Source organism: Hyaena hyaena, unplaced genomic scaffold (assembly GCF_003009895.1).
Source record: "Hyaena hyaena isolate Hyena2069 unplaced genomic scaffold, ASM300989v1 scaffold_20, whole genome shotgun sequence".
Classification (NCBI taxonomy): Eukaryota; Metazoa; Chordata; class Mammalia; order Carnivora; family Hyaenidae; genus Hyaena; species Hyaena hyaena.
In genome coordinates this window covers 3,304,367-3,320,968 of record NW_024080652.1, presented here as the reverse complement: position 1 = coordinate 3,320,968, position 16,602 = coordinate 3,304,367, and the positions used below count along the sequence as shown (strand labels likewise).

Sequence of the window (16,602 nt, the reverse complement as noted above, 5' to 3'; positions counted from 1 at the left end):
CATGCTCAGTGATTACAGTGGAATGGGAGGAAGAGAGCAAAAACGCTCTTTGGGCAGATAGGGCGGGAGGGACCTTAGAGCTCATTTTCAGGAGCCTCCAAGATGGGCAGAGGATGTGAACATGAAATTGCATCATGACCAGAAAGGAGCGGGGCTATGTCCATTGGGGCCATCGGGGCAGAGAGGCAGGGCCTGGGGCGAACATGCTAGGATCTTATAATGGAGTTGAAAGTGTCTGTAAGAGTCCCTGCATTTTCACGTATGTGTTTCTGAGGATGACAATGACTATGCTCTGGGGCCCGTGTACTGGGGCCAACCATCGAGAATCTCAGGCACGCGAGGTTATGGCGGGGAGGGAGGGATGCACCTCACCTTTCATTGCGTTGCCCTTGTGGTCTCTGCTTCGTTAGAGAGAGGCCAAGGGCCCTGACACTCACCTCCACTAGGCTGAGCACGCTCCTTGGCAGGTGCCTGGCGCCCCCCCCTTACCTGAGGGCCTGGCCTCGATGACGTAGCCTGTGGTGGGCGTCCTGCCCGAGCTCCCCTCCGTCCACTGCAGGGTCAGTTCAGAGGTGGACTTGGTGACTGAGACATCTCTGGGGGACCCTGGGGAGCCTGGGGGATAAAAGAGACAGGGGAGAGTGGAGATTGGCACTTGGGGGCTCCTCACCCCATGGCGGGGGTGGGGGTGGGGGTTGGTGGTGGCAGCCCTGCCCCGGTTCTGGCTCCTTCCCTAGTCATGTGGCTTAGCCTCGCTCTGTCACAGTCTTCTCATCCTAGATGTGGGGAGGACACCCTGGTCTCACAGGTTGACCGGACATGAGTCCCCAGACATGAGCCCCGTACTGTGCCCGGTGTGGGGCGGGAACCATGTGAACCTAGGTCCTGTCACCCTCACCTTGCTAAGGGTGTCAACAAACGCCAAAACTGTTTAGGTGGGTGGGAAGCCACGTGGCTCCTCTTTGTGATGTGAACACTTTAAAACATTCTTGTGTATCAGGGGCGCCTGGGTGGCTCAGTTGGTTCAGCCTCTGACTTCAATTCAGGTCGGGATCTTCCAGTCTGTGGGTTCGAGCCCCACATTGGACTCTGTGCTGACAGCTTAGAGCCTGGACCCTGCTTCAGATTCCGTGTCTCCCTTCCTCTCTCTCTCCCTCTGCTCCTCTCCCACTCATGCTCTCTCTCTTTCAAAAATAAACTTAAAAAAAAAATAAATGTTTATTGTGTATCTCATTTTGAAAATTCATTTTCCTTGAGTTTTCCGAGAAAACAGCCCCAAGCTTGACATGCTTAACACCTAAAAATTTGCTCATCTGCATTTAACAAGCCTGCCTGTAGACACTGCTGCTAACACAGGTGTTTGGAGACACCCATACTGCGGGAAGATTCCTGAGTTTATGGCCACTCTGGGTTGGCCAGAGCTGCTTGGCAGGCAGTGAGGGGGGACCCTTTGACTGGACAAGGCCCGGGGTGAGTGGCTTGCACTGTATCGGCTGTGGGGCCCACGCGGGCCTCCACTTACCCTCAGCAGGCCCGGCCGTGACGTTTGCTTGCAGCTCGGGCCCGTAGGCGATGGTCCGCGCTTGTACTCGGAAGAAGTAGGTCACTCCTTTGGTGAGATCGCGCACCTTCAGCCAGCGCTGCCAGTTCCCCTTCACGTCCACTGTCACCACCTTGCTCACCCCTGGAACCACCAAGAGCAAAGGCCAGGAGGGGTCGGGGTTAGAGAAGGGGCCGGGTACCACCATGGCAGCAAGGACGGCATCCCCAGCTTGCTAAGGAAGTATTTCTTACAATTAGGAGGGGTTTAAGTGGTGGTAATAGGCAATTTTCAGCACAGATAAGTGTAATTAGAGTTTAAGCCTGATAAGTGGTGCTGACAAACCGAAGAGCCAGCCTTGCAGCGTGGCGCAGGGAGGTGCCCACGTCTCCCACGCCATATCGGGGAGGCCCCCGTGCTCCCGCCCACCTTGGGCCCCCCTCCCCTCCCACCACGCTCCGAGCTGCACCAAGCTCTGTGTCACTTGTGTAGGTGACCTGGAGCTTCCTGACTTCGGAGGAAAGAACAGGGAAGATGACGCAGGAACTTTCATCTCAGCTAAAAGCCGGGCTTCCCCCAGTTGGGGGTCTCCTGTCCAACTGGGTTGGCCAATCAGTGGTCTAAATGCCTCCTGCCACTTGTGAGAACTCTCTCCTGGACCCGGAAGCAAGGATGGAGAAAGGCTGTTGCTGCAAATATCACTGCCTGGACTCAGAGAACTATGGGCAGTGATACATTTTCGCTCATACACATGGAGAGAAAGTATTGGTTGTAATCGGTGTAATTGGGGAAGTGAGATTCAATATTTTGGGAGGAAGATGCACAGTGAGAATCATACAAACGCAGCATTTTCTGGGACAGAGATGGGGCTCTCTGGTTAAATAAGTTTGAAGATGATATATTACAAAAAAGCCTCGTAAGCTCTTGACTCAGGATTTCTGAGAGCTTCCAACATATGGGCGTCTATGGCTCATCCCTCCGAGGGGCAGGGACAGGTGGCCCCTCTGATACTAGTCAGCGGAGCCTGCCGGGAGCACTACCTGGCGCCTGCATCTGTCCTGAGCACGGCCCACGCGCGCGGTGAATGCACTGCCCGCCATGGCCACCGCCGGGCCTGCCCTCAGTGTGAACAGCTGGAGCCATCGGCACCTTCCAACCCCGTGTGGGCCTGACCTCAGAAGAGCCCCGCAAAGTGTGTCCTTACTACAAAATGGGTTCATCTCTCAAAGTCATCAAAGCGAGTGTCTCGTCCTGCAGCTCTCTCTAAAGACCTCCCAGCTGGCTCACCGTGTTCCTCTCCTGTCTTTTATAGAACACTGATTCTGCTAAATGACTCCCTTCCAGATGATTTCAGAGGGGCTCTGTCTGCGTTACAGTGACCTCCAAATGTGAGCTTTTCTGTGGAGAAACAGGGCCATTTGTGCCCAGGGAGCCTGGCCCTCACCCTGTGTGGCTCAAGGAAGGGGGTTGAGGATGCCAGTTTGCACACATGCTGACCATAGTCCACAAACGGATGGGATCCCGCTGGATGTAAGATCCTTCCGGACATCCCCCTGCCCCTTTTTTATTTGTTATTTAAAAGTGCCTTCCTTTTCCCCAGAGCAGAAACAAAGCCTTGTACAGGTTTTGTGAATTTGATCCCACTAGGAGGTAGAGCCAGTCTGGCCTCCCCTGCATCTCGACTATGTCAGAATCTTATTTATTTAGTCCATTTGTAAACCGTGCCCTGCACTTTGCAAAGCCCTGGGGTGCAATCACATAAAATACTACCGTTTAAAACATTTTAAAAAGCATAAAAGTAACTCTGCTGTAAAATCCATTCCCTAAGAACACGGGTCCTACTCCGTGTGGCTTGGCGCCCCCCCGTTGTGACCAGGGCACTGGCCGGGGATGGCATGGGAGGGGCCGGGCCCATCTTCTTGGCGGAGGGATGGCAGGGTCCGGCGGCACCAGGTTCAACCCTCTGAGGAACAGCTGGCCGGGGGTCCACCCACGGTGTCCCCTGCATCGCCCGGGGCCTGGGCGAGGAGGCAGGAGAACCAGCCAGCAGAACGGGTAGCGGATGAGATGACCATTCTAGGGCCTTCCTCCCCTGGCTTTGCCGGAGGGACAAGCCCACCAAGTCTGTGGCTACCTGCACAAGGGCCGCCTTACAGCAGAGCTGGTAGGATTCTCATCCCCAAGGGCTTTTACTACGTCTGCAACAGCACCTCCTGGAGAGGCAGCAATTCCGGGAGGCACTGTGAAGACCTGGAAATTGTTTGAGGACCTGGTTGGCGCCCCCGTGAATCCCTGTTGGAAACTCCGATCCAGTGTGGAGGCGGCAGTGCTGGGTTTGTCCTAGAGGCCCCCACTTGGGAGGCCTGCACGCTGATCACACTGGCCAGCCGCTGCCCTGGGGAGGAGGTCCTATGCTTCTCGGAGAGAGATGGCTCTGGGAACGGAGGTGGGGCAGCGAGGGCCTGATGAGCGGCTGGAGACGCTGGGCACTGTGACCTGAGCCAGGCACAGGCTTTGTGTGTCCCAAAGCTCCCTTCTGCTGAGCCACCCGGAGAGTCTGGTCCTTTTCAGGATCGGACAGTGTGGCCTTACGTTCAACTGAGAGATTGGCTCATCCCCTCGCCAGCCCTGAGTCACAGTGCCCCCAAAGGGCCTGTGGCAGAGAGAGGCCTCCGGTAAGGCTCTCCTGCTCGAGTCCCTGCCTTCTCCTGCCCTGATTCCAGAGTACATCATGCTCACAGCCAAAGCCAGGAGAATCCAAGCAGAAGGAACAGCCCTCCTGACAGACGAGAGAGACGATGGGGTGACAGATGGTCTTATTACTTGTGAAAAAAGGCAAGATGGTTGTGACCAAGCGGCTCTGACTGTTGTCATGAGAGAGGGGAGGAGGAGAGGGAGACGGAGGGGGAGAGGGGGAGGGGGGCAAGCGCCATGGGCGGCTGTGACAGGCTGATGACTGCTTCTCATGCTTCCCTGTGACGTTCGTGGCACGTGTCCTCCCAAAGCACACGTGCTCCAGACATTTCCTCATCTTGAGGCTCTCTAACCAGCCCACCTGGGGCCAAACCCTACGCGTGTCCCCTGTCTCCACCTGCTGGCCCTGGGAAGCCATCTTATGGGCTCTGAGACTGATTTCTCATGAAGTGCAAGTAAAAGAGGCCCTGGCCGCCGTGTGAGGACTCAGAGACGGCGCGCGTCCCTGCTCGGCGCTGGGCATCTGGACGGCGTCCACTAACCATGCGTGTGCAGCTGTAGGGAGGCCATGAGACCACGGCCCCAACAACCCCCCGGGGGGAACCAGATGTGCAGGGTCATCTCCCCGCAGGGTGAGGGAGGCCGTGGGGACAGATGTGTGGCCAGCCAGCAGGACTTGAGGACATCACAAATGCAGAGATTGTGGGACCAAGAAGCAGGGCCCACCGCGGCTCTTGACTAGGCAGAGGCCAGGGCCACGGTCTTGGCTAGATGGCAAATACCTCTTTACAAGAGGAAGAGGCTTGCACGCCGCGGAGTTTCTAGAGAGATTCTACAAGCCCATGAATGCAGAATAATCACTTGAGGAAGTGTAGGAAAATGCACTCTCTTGAGGAGGGGCCCCAAGGTCTCTTGGGACCATGATTTTTGGCCATCCTTCCTCCATTGCGTGGCACTAGTTAAGAGGCGTCCACAGCTTGGGCTCATGGAAGCTGTGAGTGTGTGTGCACGTGAGCATGTGGAGAGTACTGGGCAGCAGAACGGATGGGGTCCAATGGGTCTCTGCCCTTAGTTCACGTGGCGCAAGCAAGCACTGGGATCCCAACCCCAGCCACGCCCAGGCCACCTTCTCCCCACACAAGCACCGGGCTGTGAAAAGGACATAGCAGGCGTGGCCGGTCCCGTGCCCCCCGCCCTTTCACAAAATGCACGCCTATACTGCCTCTGCTGTAATTTACCAAAGCGCGCCGGCTGTCTGGAACTTTCTCCCCTCACGGTTTTCCACCTCTGATATGGGATTGATGGTACCAACATTCTGGCCTGCCGTTTGCTGCAAGCCTTTTTTCTTTCTTAGCACTTCATAAAATAACAATGAATCTTAGAGTCGATAATGGCATTTTAGATTCGATGAAATAAAATCTAGTGCTTAAATTTTCCTCAAATCAACCCCCTGTTTTACTCGAATGTACTTATTTTAAAAGGAAACTTTTATCACAGCTTTAAATGGAGCGCCAATATTATTTGATGTGTTGGTTCTATTTTTTTCCTCCTAGACATTAAATAATCTATAACGTTTACAGTCTGGCTGTGTGCATCTCTGGGGGGAAGCCTGCCTTGGGCTGGTCGCCCTCCTCTGTCCCTGGCGCCGGGCACACAGTGGGCAAGAAGGAATGTCCACAGAGCCCTCTGACAGCAAGGCAGCAGCAGGTTGGGGGGAGAGGCAGACTGGCCAGAAATTAAACAGCACCAGAGACAGACAGGAAGGCAGCAGGGGCGGACCAGGGCTTTGGGATGACATGGCGAGGATGCACTCCTGTCGCTGTCCCCTTCACGTGCCGTGGGCCAGTTTCCCTGGGCTCCTTCCCTCACCCCCATCCCCCACCCCCAGACCCCTGGCTCCAAGCCCCCACCAGGTGCTGCCGCAGCTGCCGCAGGGCTCCCAAGGCCCAAGCCTCTGCATGGGGCCTGAAACCCCTCCTCTCCAGAAGCTTCCACGTCTCCTCTTCTGTCTCCATCTAGTATTGGGCTTTACGCCCTCCTCACGGTGTCTCTTGCCTCCTTTGTGTTTAAACCTTTCCTCTGCCCTTCCCCTGATGGATCCCTGGAAGTTTGGAGTCTGGTCGATCAATCTCCTCACCCCATGGCATTCAGATTGTGGTTTCAGCCAGAAGGACCCTGGTCCGTGTGAGTCACACCTTCTCAGGGCCCTCGTGACATGGCCCGCTGCCAGCCATGGGGCAACATCACGCACGACCTCCTCTGCACTCCTCTTCCAACCTTGGGACCTGCGAGCCCTGACCCCAGTGGCCAGAGCACTGCAGAAAGACCTTCCCCCGGGACTGGGAGCTCAGTGTGCCTGGGTCCCCATCAGATCGTGTTTGTTTGCAAACCTCGCTGGAATACAAGCTCCTGGATGCAGGGAAGGGAGGATCTTGATACACACTTCAGTGAAGACCCCTGCTTTCCTGCAGCTCTGGGTTCCTGCATCTAGAACACTACCTGGCATGCAGCAGGAGCTTAATAGATATGCAAGTGAATGAATGAAGGCAGGGCATTAGCAGAGATGTCTCTGTGGATGCTGGGCAGTCATCGCCTCTCCCAGGGTGTGCCCATGGGGGGGCCTCTGTCCTTTGGTCCTCACAAGTGGTGACCACAGGGATTAGAATCTCAGGAAGGACAGGAGAGAGGGGTGTTCTGTCGCAGGCTTGCATAGAGGCCCTGGTTCCGTCCCAGCTATGGGGCACAGGCTTCCAGTGGGCAAGGCTCCTCACCCCGTAGACTAGAGTTCTGTGCAGCTATGAGGCTGGCCCTCCCCATGAGCCCCTGTGGCCTTACCTTGCACAGGTGCTAAGGGCTCGTAGACCACTCGGTAGCCCTGCAGGATGCCGTTGGCTGCCGCTGGCTCGCCCCAAGAGACATTAAGCGTGGTGGAGGTGATTTCTGAGAATGCCAGAAAGCTGGGGGTCCCAGGGGCTGGAAGAATAGAAGGTAAAGGGGCTTTCTAGATCAGTTCCATATGTGTCTGTGCCTCCACTTACAATAAAAGTGTTTTTAGATGTTATTTTCAACTCTGTAAGAGTCTCAATGCTGTGGGATGAAAATAAGACCTGCTGACCATCTCTGAACTTCTGAGGATCAATCAGAAACTGGGACCCTCCTGAGAAGAGCAGATAAGAAGATGGGGTTTAGACACAGAGGAACCTAAGAGACACAGTGACAAAGGCGTGAAGATAAGTTACAGATGGAAGAGGAGAATGAAATGTAGATAGTCCATTTTCTAGCATCTGCTGGAAGAGTCCGGCAGCTTCTGTCTCGCTCCTCTGGGGAGAGTGCCCACCTCTCCTGGCCTCTCCCGCAGGGCCCCAGCAGGCCCTCCTCTGAAACCGCATGGTGTCTGCCCTCCAGCTGTGGACAGGGAGGCCCAGTGAGCCTCCTGGGCTGCAAGTAGCTGCTGTGGGCATGTAGGGGCTGGCAGGCAGCCGGGGAGCTGACCCTGCTCACCGTTCCCTGCCTGGGCTCCGTGTGGGGGTCGGTGCCCAGAGCTGCGCCCCGAGTCAGTCCTAGGCATCCCCCGTCTGCTCTCCTTCCTGTCTCTGGGGGTCCTTTCATGACCTGCCCGGTCCCCGGTGAGCTGGTGAGGAACAGGTGACCCACCCTGGATTCTAGAAACGGCCCCTGTCTGGCTGCTGGATGAGACCCAGGGGAAACAATCCTTGCATACTGGCCAGTCCTCTTGTGGGAAGGACGCAGGATGTCTGGGAGCCCTGAGCAGGACAGGTCACCTTGACTTTCCCAGCCTCGCACTTCTTGGGTCCCACAAAGTGTGTCCCTCACTCCCTGGGACCAGGGAGAAGCTGATATTCCCTTGGAATTCCTGACCACTTCCTAATGTTCTCAAGGCTGCTGGGGAGCTGGGAGCTATGAAAGGGAGTCACGTGCTGTGTGTGTGCACAAGGGGCCACAGGCTGCGAGGCACGTGGCAGCGGAGTTCTTGGGCCTGGCCAGGGGCAGGTGTCTGAGAGGTGGCTGCAAGCTGTTCTGGTGGTCTTTGCCCCTGAAACCTGGGGACCCCAGAAGTACCCGCTACTCATTCCCCAGGCATCTGGACCCCCGGTGCCGAGGCCCCAGTAAGAAGTTCCCTGAGGAAACCGGAAGGAGGCCTGGGTGCAGATGCAGAGCCCTCCTGCCTTTTGCTAGCCGGGAGGGTCCACTGGGGTGGGCGGGAAATGGTTCTTCATGGCCGTCTCACGGGTACTGGGTGCTGCCATGCAGCAGGCCAGGGCTGGGCGCTGGGGAAGGCAAATGAATGGGACCCAGGCCTTTCTCTCCAGGAAGCCCCAGGCTCACAAGGGGCATGTGTTATAGGTCAGGTGGAGCAGGAGGGCTGTGGGGACAGGGAGGGGGTGGCTCATCCAGCCCGGCTCGGCGCCACCCCAGTGGCCGTGGGAGCAGGCACCCAGTGGAAGCCTGTGGGAAGGAAACACGCTGCTCTCCTACCGGCCTGATGGGTGCGCCCCTGCCTGGGGTCGCTCTGGGGCCCGTCTCCAGCTGCATTGAAGGCCGAGATGCTGACCAGGTAAGGGGTGTGGCTGGTCAAGTTCTTCAGCTTCACCACTGTCTCTGGCAGGAACAGGACCTTCATCTTCTCTGTCTCGTTCTGGCTCTCTGCCTCCCAGTAGTAAACCTGTCACAGAGAGCCAGAGGTTGGAGGCAGGCCGCGGGACCATGGAGCAGGGGTGGCCGCCCCTCTGTTTCTCAGCTGGTGGGGGAGGTGCCTGGTGAGCACAGGGCAGGACTGGAGCTTGGGCCATGCATTTCTCCTGGACTGACTTCCGCCCACCAGGCTTTCGTGTGCTCATGGGCAGACTTGGTGCCTGGGCACAGAGGCTGGAGGAGGTGGCCAGGATCGCTTCCCTGGCCAGCCGGCCACCCAGAGACAGCATGCCTTCCGTGGATCCACCCTGGCTCCAGGGGCTGAAGCCCAGCCAGGCCATCAGGGCGGCTGGTCACTGGGCAGCCAGCTGCAGATCCGGGGACAGCTCTCCTGCCCCCATGCTGGCTCATGGCCACCGGCATTGCTGACTCCCGCCTGCTAGATGGGGGCCAGTCCTGCTCTCAGAACTGAGCAAATCCGATCCTACGCTTGAGCTGGCCTTACTAACTTGGGATCAATACCCAAGTTCAATGTCTTTATTATTAAGGAAATTAGAAAACATATTTTGGACATACATAAATAGCATCTTGCCTCCAAGCTCATAAGACTTCCTGTTACCTCATTAATCACTGTAACAGCTTTGCCATGGAGGAAGGTATTTATTTTCATAAAACATGGACCAAAATCATTTTTAAATGGACATTTAATTGGCCCGATAGTCATCAGGGCAGGCTGGCCCGCAGGAGCTGATGACTGACTGACCTGGGCTCCGATGCACCAGCCAAGAGAGTCATTCAGGAGAAAGAGGGGACGTTTTCAAGGGACAGTCCCGGGCTGCTTTCTGCAGGGTGTTCTGAGCTGATCCTTCTGAGTTCCCTCTGTAAACGTGGCCTTCCGGACGGGTGTGCAAGGAGCTTCCTGCCCCCTGAAGAACCCACTCCGGGTAATTACTCATTGGTCTTATGTCTTTCCTTTACCCCATCTCTGAAATGTTTAGCTTATGCGGAATTTTAGTGTGGTGGTTCTCAAAGTGGGGTCCCCAGGAATCACACACCCTGGGGGAACTTGTTAGATATGCAAATTCTTGGCCTGGCCCTCGGCCTCACGAAATATTCAATAGAGACCCAAGGGCAGAGGTGCAGCCGGCTCTGTCTTATTATCAGCAGAGATACAGGAGGCTCCTAAATCGGGTGCAGGAATAGGAAGGGTGCCTGGCAGGGCCTGAGAGGGAGGTGCTGCTGGGTGCAAGCCGGCTGCACAGTGAACCTGGCCCCGCCCCCAGGCCAAGAGGCAAGGTCAGGCTAGGCCTGCTCCAGTAGCTCTGCATGGACTGTGGCTCTCTGGGCAGGACGGAGTGAGCCAGGGGGCTGGACAGAGTGAGCTGAGAAACAGGAAGGAGTGAGTTGGGGGGGGCTGGTCAGGATGGAGTGAGCCCAGGGGGGCGGGGGTGGAGACAGGACGGAGTGAGCCGAGAGTGGCAGCCCTGGGAGCAGCCAGGGTCCCAGAGAAGCCCCTAGAACTTTGGGGATGGAGGCCGCTTTCCTGGCCTACAAGTGGGCTGGAAGGAGGAGCCAAACCATTGGAGAGAGCATTGCCTTGTAGCCTTGGATGTTCCCGTTCTGGCTCTCGGGCGGTGGCGGCTCCCACGTGACCTCCAGCTGGCTGGCTGTGAGCGGGGTCACCCGGACGTTCTGCGGGGCCATGGCTGGGGCTGGGGAGAGAGCGGCACAGGAGAGCAGCTGAGATGGCTGCTGGTGCGTGCAGGGCCCCAGCGCTCCCTCCCTGGGGCCATGCAGCCTCTACACCGGGGAGTGCTGCACGTGCCCTTCCCAGAATCACGTTCTGAGTCGGCATAAATTAGAATCTGGAGGATTACAAAGAAGATTATATTCATTATAATAATTATATTGAGACGCGGTTGGCAGAGTGTTCAGAAACAAGAGTGTGATCTGGTCATCTGCGTGTCTCGTGGGTGGGAGTGGCGCGTGGGGTGGGGCCGGCAGGCTAGTCTGAGGGCTGGTGTATGTCAATGCATGCTGCATGCAGAGGCCTCTGGGGTCTCAGCACCCACAGGGGACGTGGGGGGCCTGTCGTGGAGGGCGCTGCGGGCTCTGCTGGCCCTATGCGCATTGCTGCTGTGTTCGTGGTGCAATGTGGAGAAAACAAGGCATCTGTGTGCCCGTCCCAAGTTTCGGAATCTTGTGTTGTGGAGCCCAGTTCCCCGGGTCTGGGGTCTGCAGACGCAGGGCTGTCTTCCAGTGGTGACAGGAGCAGCCCGCTCTTGTCCACACCCCCGCCCCCTACCCAGGCTCCTTATGGCTCAAACTCTGAGGACCTGGTCCTCGATTCTGACCCTGCCCTCCCGCCCTGGGGACCACACTGTGCCTGGAGAGGCGGGGAGGACACTGTGGCGGTTGGCCGAGCAGGCAGCCCTGGGGAAGCTGGGATGGCACCCAGAGCACATGTGCACACATACGACATGCGTCTCCGCTCCGTCTCCGGATTCCTCACCAGGCATTTGTACAGGACGCACTGCTCTCTGCCTCCCGGGAGCCATTCCCTTCTCCCGCCCGTGCGCACCCCAACACGGGTGCCAGGCTGGGCCCTGGAGGCCCGGGAACTATCTGGGAGGCCTTGGCCTGCGGGCCCAGGAGCGCCACCTTTCGACTCAAGTACATTTCTGGCCACGCATGGAGACGATGGAACGGCCACTGTCCGAGGGCGACAGCCCAGCACACTGGTTCTCGGGAGAGAACGACCTTCGAGAGTCACCCCTTCCCCTCTCTCCCCCCCAGCATAGAATCAAATAGTAATTAACACCCACTCAGCCTGACACCAACTATTTATTTTGTTCTAACTGTGCGGTTCCCGTGTTGTCGCTGCCCACCCTGCCGTTAATGGAAATGTTAATAACCCGCACCAGGTTGTTGTGACAGATGCTCGGCCTCATTATCAGAAATTCTTATTTACCGCTCCATTAAACAACAGAATCACACAAAAAAACAATTCAATCAAAACTAACTGGAGGAATTTTAACAGCCACATTAATAATCCAAAACATAAATAAAGTTAATGTCTTTTGCATGTTTGCCATCGGCAACTCTATCGCAAAATTACTGTTGTACAATTAAAACGTGAAAGGCAAAATTGAGCATGGCCATTACCCCGGTAGTCGGTTAGAACCGTCTGCGGTGCCCGTGGTCCACCCCTGCCCCCAACCCCATGGTTTTCTTTTCAAACCGCGGGCCCACGGCCATTCTCTGGACACGGGGGTCCACAGAAACAGGTGCGTCCTTGGGCTCGAGGCGGCTCCCGGAATTCAGGGGCCACGTGCCTGTACCAAAGCTGCGGGTCGAGTATGGGGCTCGCTGAGACGCTCCGATGTGCCCGCCGGCCGTCCTGTGGCATGCCACAGGTAACGAGGATGTTTTAGATGATGACACAGCAGAGAAGAGAGAAATGTGTGTAAACACAGAGCAGAGCATGTATCTTTCGAGACTTAGGTTCCCGAAAGCTCCTGGGTCTCCGCTCCGGCAGGACGACCTGACCCCGGAATGTTCTGCTGGTGTCCGGCCCAAAATGTGGTTCTCGTCATCGTGGAGCGATGACGGTGAACACAGATATCAGACCAGGATGCTTTCAGAACATGGTTTGAGAAGCATTTCAGCACAGCGCACTCAGGCATTTGCTGATACCGGACTGCCTGCAACTGCTCCGAAGGGGGTTTGCAAAGGTGCAGGTGCAGAGGAGAAATTCTCTGCACATCTCACGTCAGGGCTGGTGATGCCACCACAGCTATGAGCCAGTCCTTGGTGGCCACAGAGCTACCAGAGGGAGTGAGCTTCTACAGGCACCCTGCACCTGGAGATGTCTGGAATCTTCTGCGATTCTGGCTGCGTAGGAAGGCTCTACAGGTTGGGTGCGGGGGGGCTGCATGCTGGCAGGCAAGCCCCACAGGGTGGGACAGCAGCTTACTCGACCCCTGGCTGGGCTCGCTGCCCCCGGTGTGGCTCAGACATCGGTCCCCAGGGAACAAACAGCCACTGGAACAAAATGGATGTCCCTGGCTCTGTCTTAATTTGCCGGGGAGCAGAGAGTATGACCGCCTAGCTGCTTGCCCCCTAGACCCTGAGTCGACCTGATCACTTATCAGTCCTGAGCGGCAGACCCTCCCATGTCAGCGTTTAAGAGCCTCTGCTCCAAGGCGAGGTAGCTGGTCAGGCACAGTGTGCTCACAGCATGGAAAAGAAAACAGGTCCGTAAAGGTATGTGGGGGATGAGTGCGTGTTTGAAACAGCAAGGGAATATCTTCTGTGCCACAGGCATTAACTCTGCAGACTCACTCACCCATTCAAAACACCCCTTCCTCCCGTGGGAGGGTCATCTGTCCGGCTTGTGGAAGTCTCCCACCTATGGGGACTCACGTGTCTCCCCCTCTGACCCTAGTTTGGTGGATGACAGGGGAGCAGTAGTGATGTGTGGGCAGGGGTGACATAGGCTGCCTCCCAGCAGAAGTTTCCACAAGTTTCCCTGGCAGAGGCCACCTCCTCTTTTCCCATAGCCACCTGAACAGCAGACCCTGCACGGGGACAGACCCCTCAGTCTCTGCCTCAGAAAGAAGATGACAGGAAGTGGGAGAGACAGGGCTGCCTTGGAGGACGGGGAATGCATGCGAGAGAAGTTGCTGCTGGTGTTTCAGCCACAGTCATACTTTGTTGCCACGGCACAACGTGCTGGAATTTTCTGAATGTCAACTGGGCCCTTGGCCTGGTGCTGAGGGGTGGGTGGGTACAGAGGCATAGAAACAGGTGGGACAAGAGAGAGATCACAATGATCACGAAACAGGGTGTGATGTGAGGGCAGGTTCCTAGGGCCACGGGAAGTCACTTCTGGCAGGGGACTTGGGCTCTTCCCTGGAAACAGAGTACCCTAGAGTACCCTTCAACAATGAGGGGGATTTAACATGGGACAGTGGGCCAGGGAAGCAGGGACGACGTAAGAGACAGGAATGGGAAGGGCAAAGGTACAACAGTGACAAGGCAGGGTACCTGTTGGAGTCACGTCGGACAGATGGTCATCCAGATGCCAGTGCTACCTGGGGCCATGCCAGGCATCTATGAGTGCTGACCCATGGGAAGCCATGCTAAATAGTTCTAGGCTGTGCTAGATCATGCTAGATCATGCCAGACCATGCGAGGCTATGTTAGGCCGTGCTGGATCATGCTAGCTAATGCTAGGTTTCTACTTTCACTTTTTGTAACCCAGTGATTCATTACTTGGGTAGAGCAAACTTTTAACAGTTACTTTGAGGATCATTGTTAACATTTTAATATAACGAGGTTAAGTACTTCTCTATATAATCAAAAAAAATTACACATTCTTCAGTTCACTGTAACTACATCAACCCCTTTCTGGCCAAACACTCTTTCTGATTTCCTGTTGGAGGAAATAGAAAACAGAATGCTCTAAAGTAGTTTACCTTCTCAGCCCACTTTGCCAGCACAGCTGTCCCTCTAAGCCAGGACACCCGGAGACAGACTCCAGCTCGGGGTAATTATCTAACCTCTGGGGCCTTTGCCATACATAAAGGAGGCTTAACTGGATCAATTGTTCAGCTCAGTGGGGGCTAAGTCAGAACTGGAGATAGAGCAATGACTCAGCACAGGAAGTGGGGAAGGAGCAGAATCTCAAAATGTGGGCACGGCCCACAAACACAAAGGCTTCACTCACTTCTGGGCAGGGGCACGGTCCCCAGGAGAAAGACGGGAGAATCACTGCCGTCACCAAACCTAAAGTCTGATGCCCAGGGCGCCCTAGGAGGCCGCCGACTAGAGAAACTCAGGGTCTGTCAGCGACTGTTCTGTGCGACATCACCTAGTAAAGTTTTACAAAAGCCTGTAGCAGATGGTCCAAAGGGAGAAGATGATGTTTTATAAATCTGTAATGAACACAGAAGATGTGGCCCGCCCCTTCCTCGACCTCCAGTCCTCTCTAGAAATCTGCAGTGCCTTCTGTAGCGGGTTCTCATATAGTCTGCTGGCTGCTGGCACCCTAGCAGCCCATCAGAGGCGCCCAGGGTGGCGTTGAAGCTTTGTGTCTGGGCTCACCTCACCCTCACAGCCCGAAGCGGTGGGAGGCTTCTCGCTGACATTTGCACAGTGGGCGGGGGGGGGGGGGGGGTGGCGGCTGGGGCCAGAGAGAGGAGGGACTGGCCCCGGAGCCCCACTCACCCCACACTCCAAGCCTGGCAGCCCGGCTCCCAGCACCCTGCCTGGGGGCGGGCAGGGGATTCAGGGTTCTCAGGGTCCTGGTGCGGCCCCTTAGCCCAGCACCATCTCACCCACGCTGGCGCCCCACCCTCCAGCTTGAATGCCCGTCTTTGCTCCAATCAGCTCACTGCTGAGCCAGAACAAACACAACTCTAAGGAAGCTTAACAAGAAAAATCAGGAAACTGGTCACAGAAAACCATTTTCAAAGTAATCAATGCCATGGACTCCAGGCGACAGAGGCTGCAGGCGGGAGACTGAAGGAAAAGCACTCACTGGACAGAGAATTTTGGGACACAATTCAGTCTCCCTGAACCCGTTTCTTTGAAAATAGAAGAAAATACCAGAACCAGCAGGTTTCAGAGACAAAATGAGGTAAGTCTTGAGGGGGCACAGCTCGGCAGCCAGCAAGGAGGAGGCACTCTGTAAGGTGCTTAAATGTAGTGTCTTGCTCCGAGCTCATTTCCCTGCACTCGCTGACTAGTGAATCGCCCAGCGGGCTTGGACGGCACATTGGTCCTGTGTGGCCTGTGTCCCGTGGGGACTGTGGGTAATTATGTCACCACGTGCCGACATGTTTAAATGTCCATCTCTCCTCATAGTTCCCTCATGAACTGGGAGCCGCGTAAGTGTGTCCTGGGCATTCTGCCTTCCACAGCCGTGGACGCCGGCATCCTGGGTCATGGAGACGCATCGAGGACCCGCCTCCTGTTCTCCCCACTCTCCCTTAGGTAATCCCCTCTTGTGAACGCTTGCTTCTGACCACAGAACATGGTAGATGTGGTGGGCGGTGGCACCGTGATGAGCTTACAGGAGACTGTCGCTGCACAGCTAGGGCTCCTCCTGCGGCCCTCTGTCCTGCCCTCTCCTGTACCCACTCTGACGAAGCCGGCGGCCATGCAGGGAGATGCCCCACTGAGACGCTCGCCATGGCCTCCATCCAAAGCCCCGAGACAGAGTCCTGCCAATGACTATACCAGTGACCCTTTCCTGGTCCAGCCTTTGGATGAGACGGCAGCCCCAGCTGGCACCTTGGGAGAGACCCAAGGTGGAGGGCTCGGCTAAGTTGTGCCTGGATGCCTGGCCCCTGCACTCTGCGATGTGGTACACGTGTGCTGTTTGAAGCAGCCATGCAGGAAGCATTTGTTATGCAGCAGTAGCGAACCCATATACCCAATAAGCATGAGCTCCTCTAGGAAAGGTGCCCAGCCTAGGCCCAGTCTCCACGTTCTGGGCTCTGATGGATGGGCTCGAATCTGGCATAGTGCCCCGCGTAAATGTGGGATTTCATAGTGTTCAAGCGACAACCCACTGTTATGTCCAACATGTGTTTGTAACTGGCCCAGACCCAGCTCTGGGTGTGGCACCGTGAGGGTGCAGCAGAACATTGCTTCCGGCCTTCTGATCGGTAGATGTGCTGCAGGAATTACGGAAGTCTGTGGGCGTT

General features: G+C 56.3%; 1 protein-coding gene across 2 annotated transcripts in view; it reads right to left on the bottom strand.

Moving 5' to 3' along the window:
* The window catches only part of SDK1 (sidekick cell adhesion molecule 1), a 500,361-nt gene that overhangs the window by 30,922 nt on the left and 452,837 nt on the right, over window positions 1-16,602 (bottom strand). For both annotated transcript variants that reach the window (XM_039226081.1, XM_039226082.1), the window contains 5 exons: window positions 10,484-10,599; window positions 8,732-8,918; window positions 7,070-7,207; window positions 1,523-1,684; window positions 490-615 (listed from right to left, as the gene is read on the bottom strand). In XM_039226081.1, the coding sequence (XP_039082012.1) occupies window positions 490-615; window positions 1,523-1,684; window positions 7,070-7,207; window positions 8,732-8,918; window positions 10,484-10,599 (729 nt within the window). The remainder of the gene's footprint in view (window positions 1-489; window positions 616-1,522; window positions 1,685-7,069; window positions 7,208-8,731; window positions 8,919-10,483; window positions 10,600-16,602) is intronic.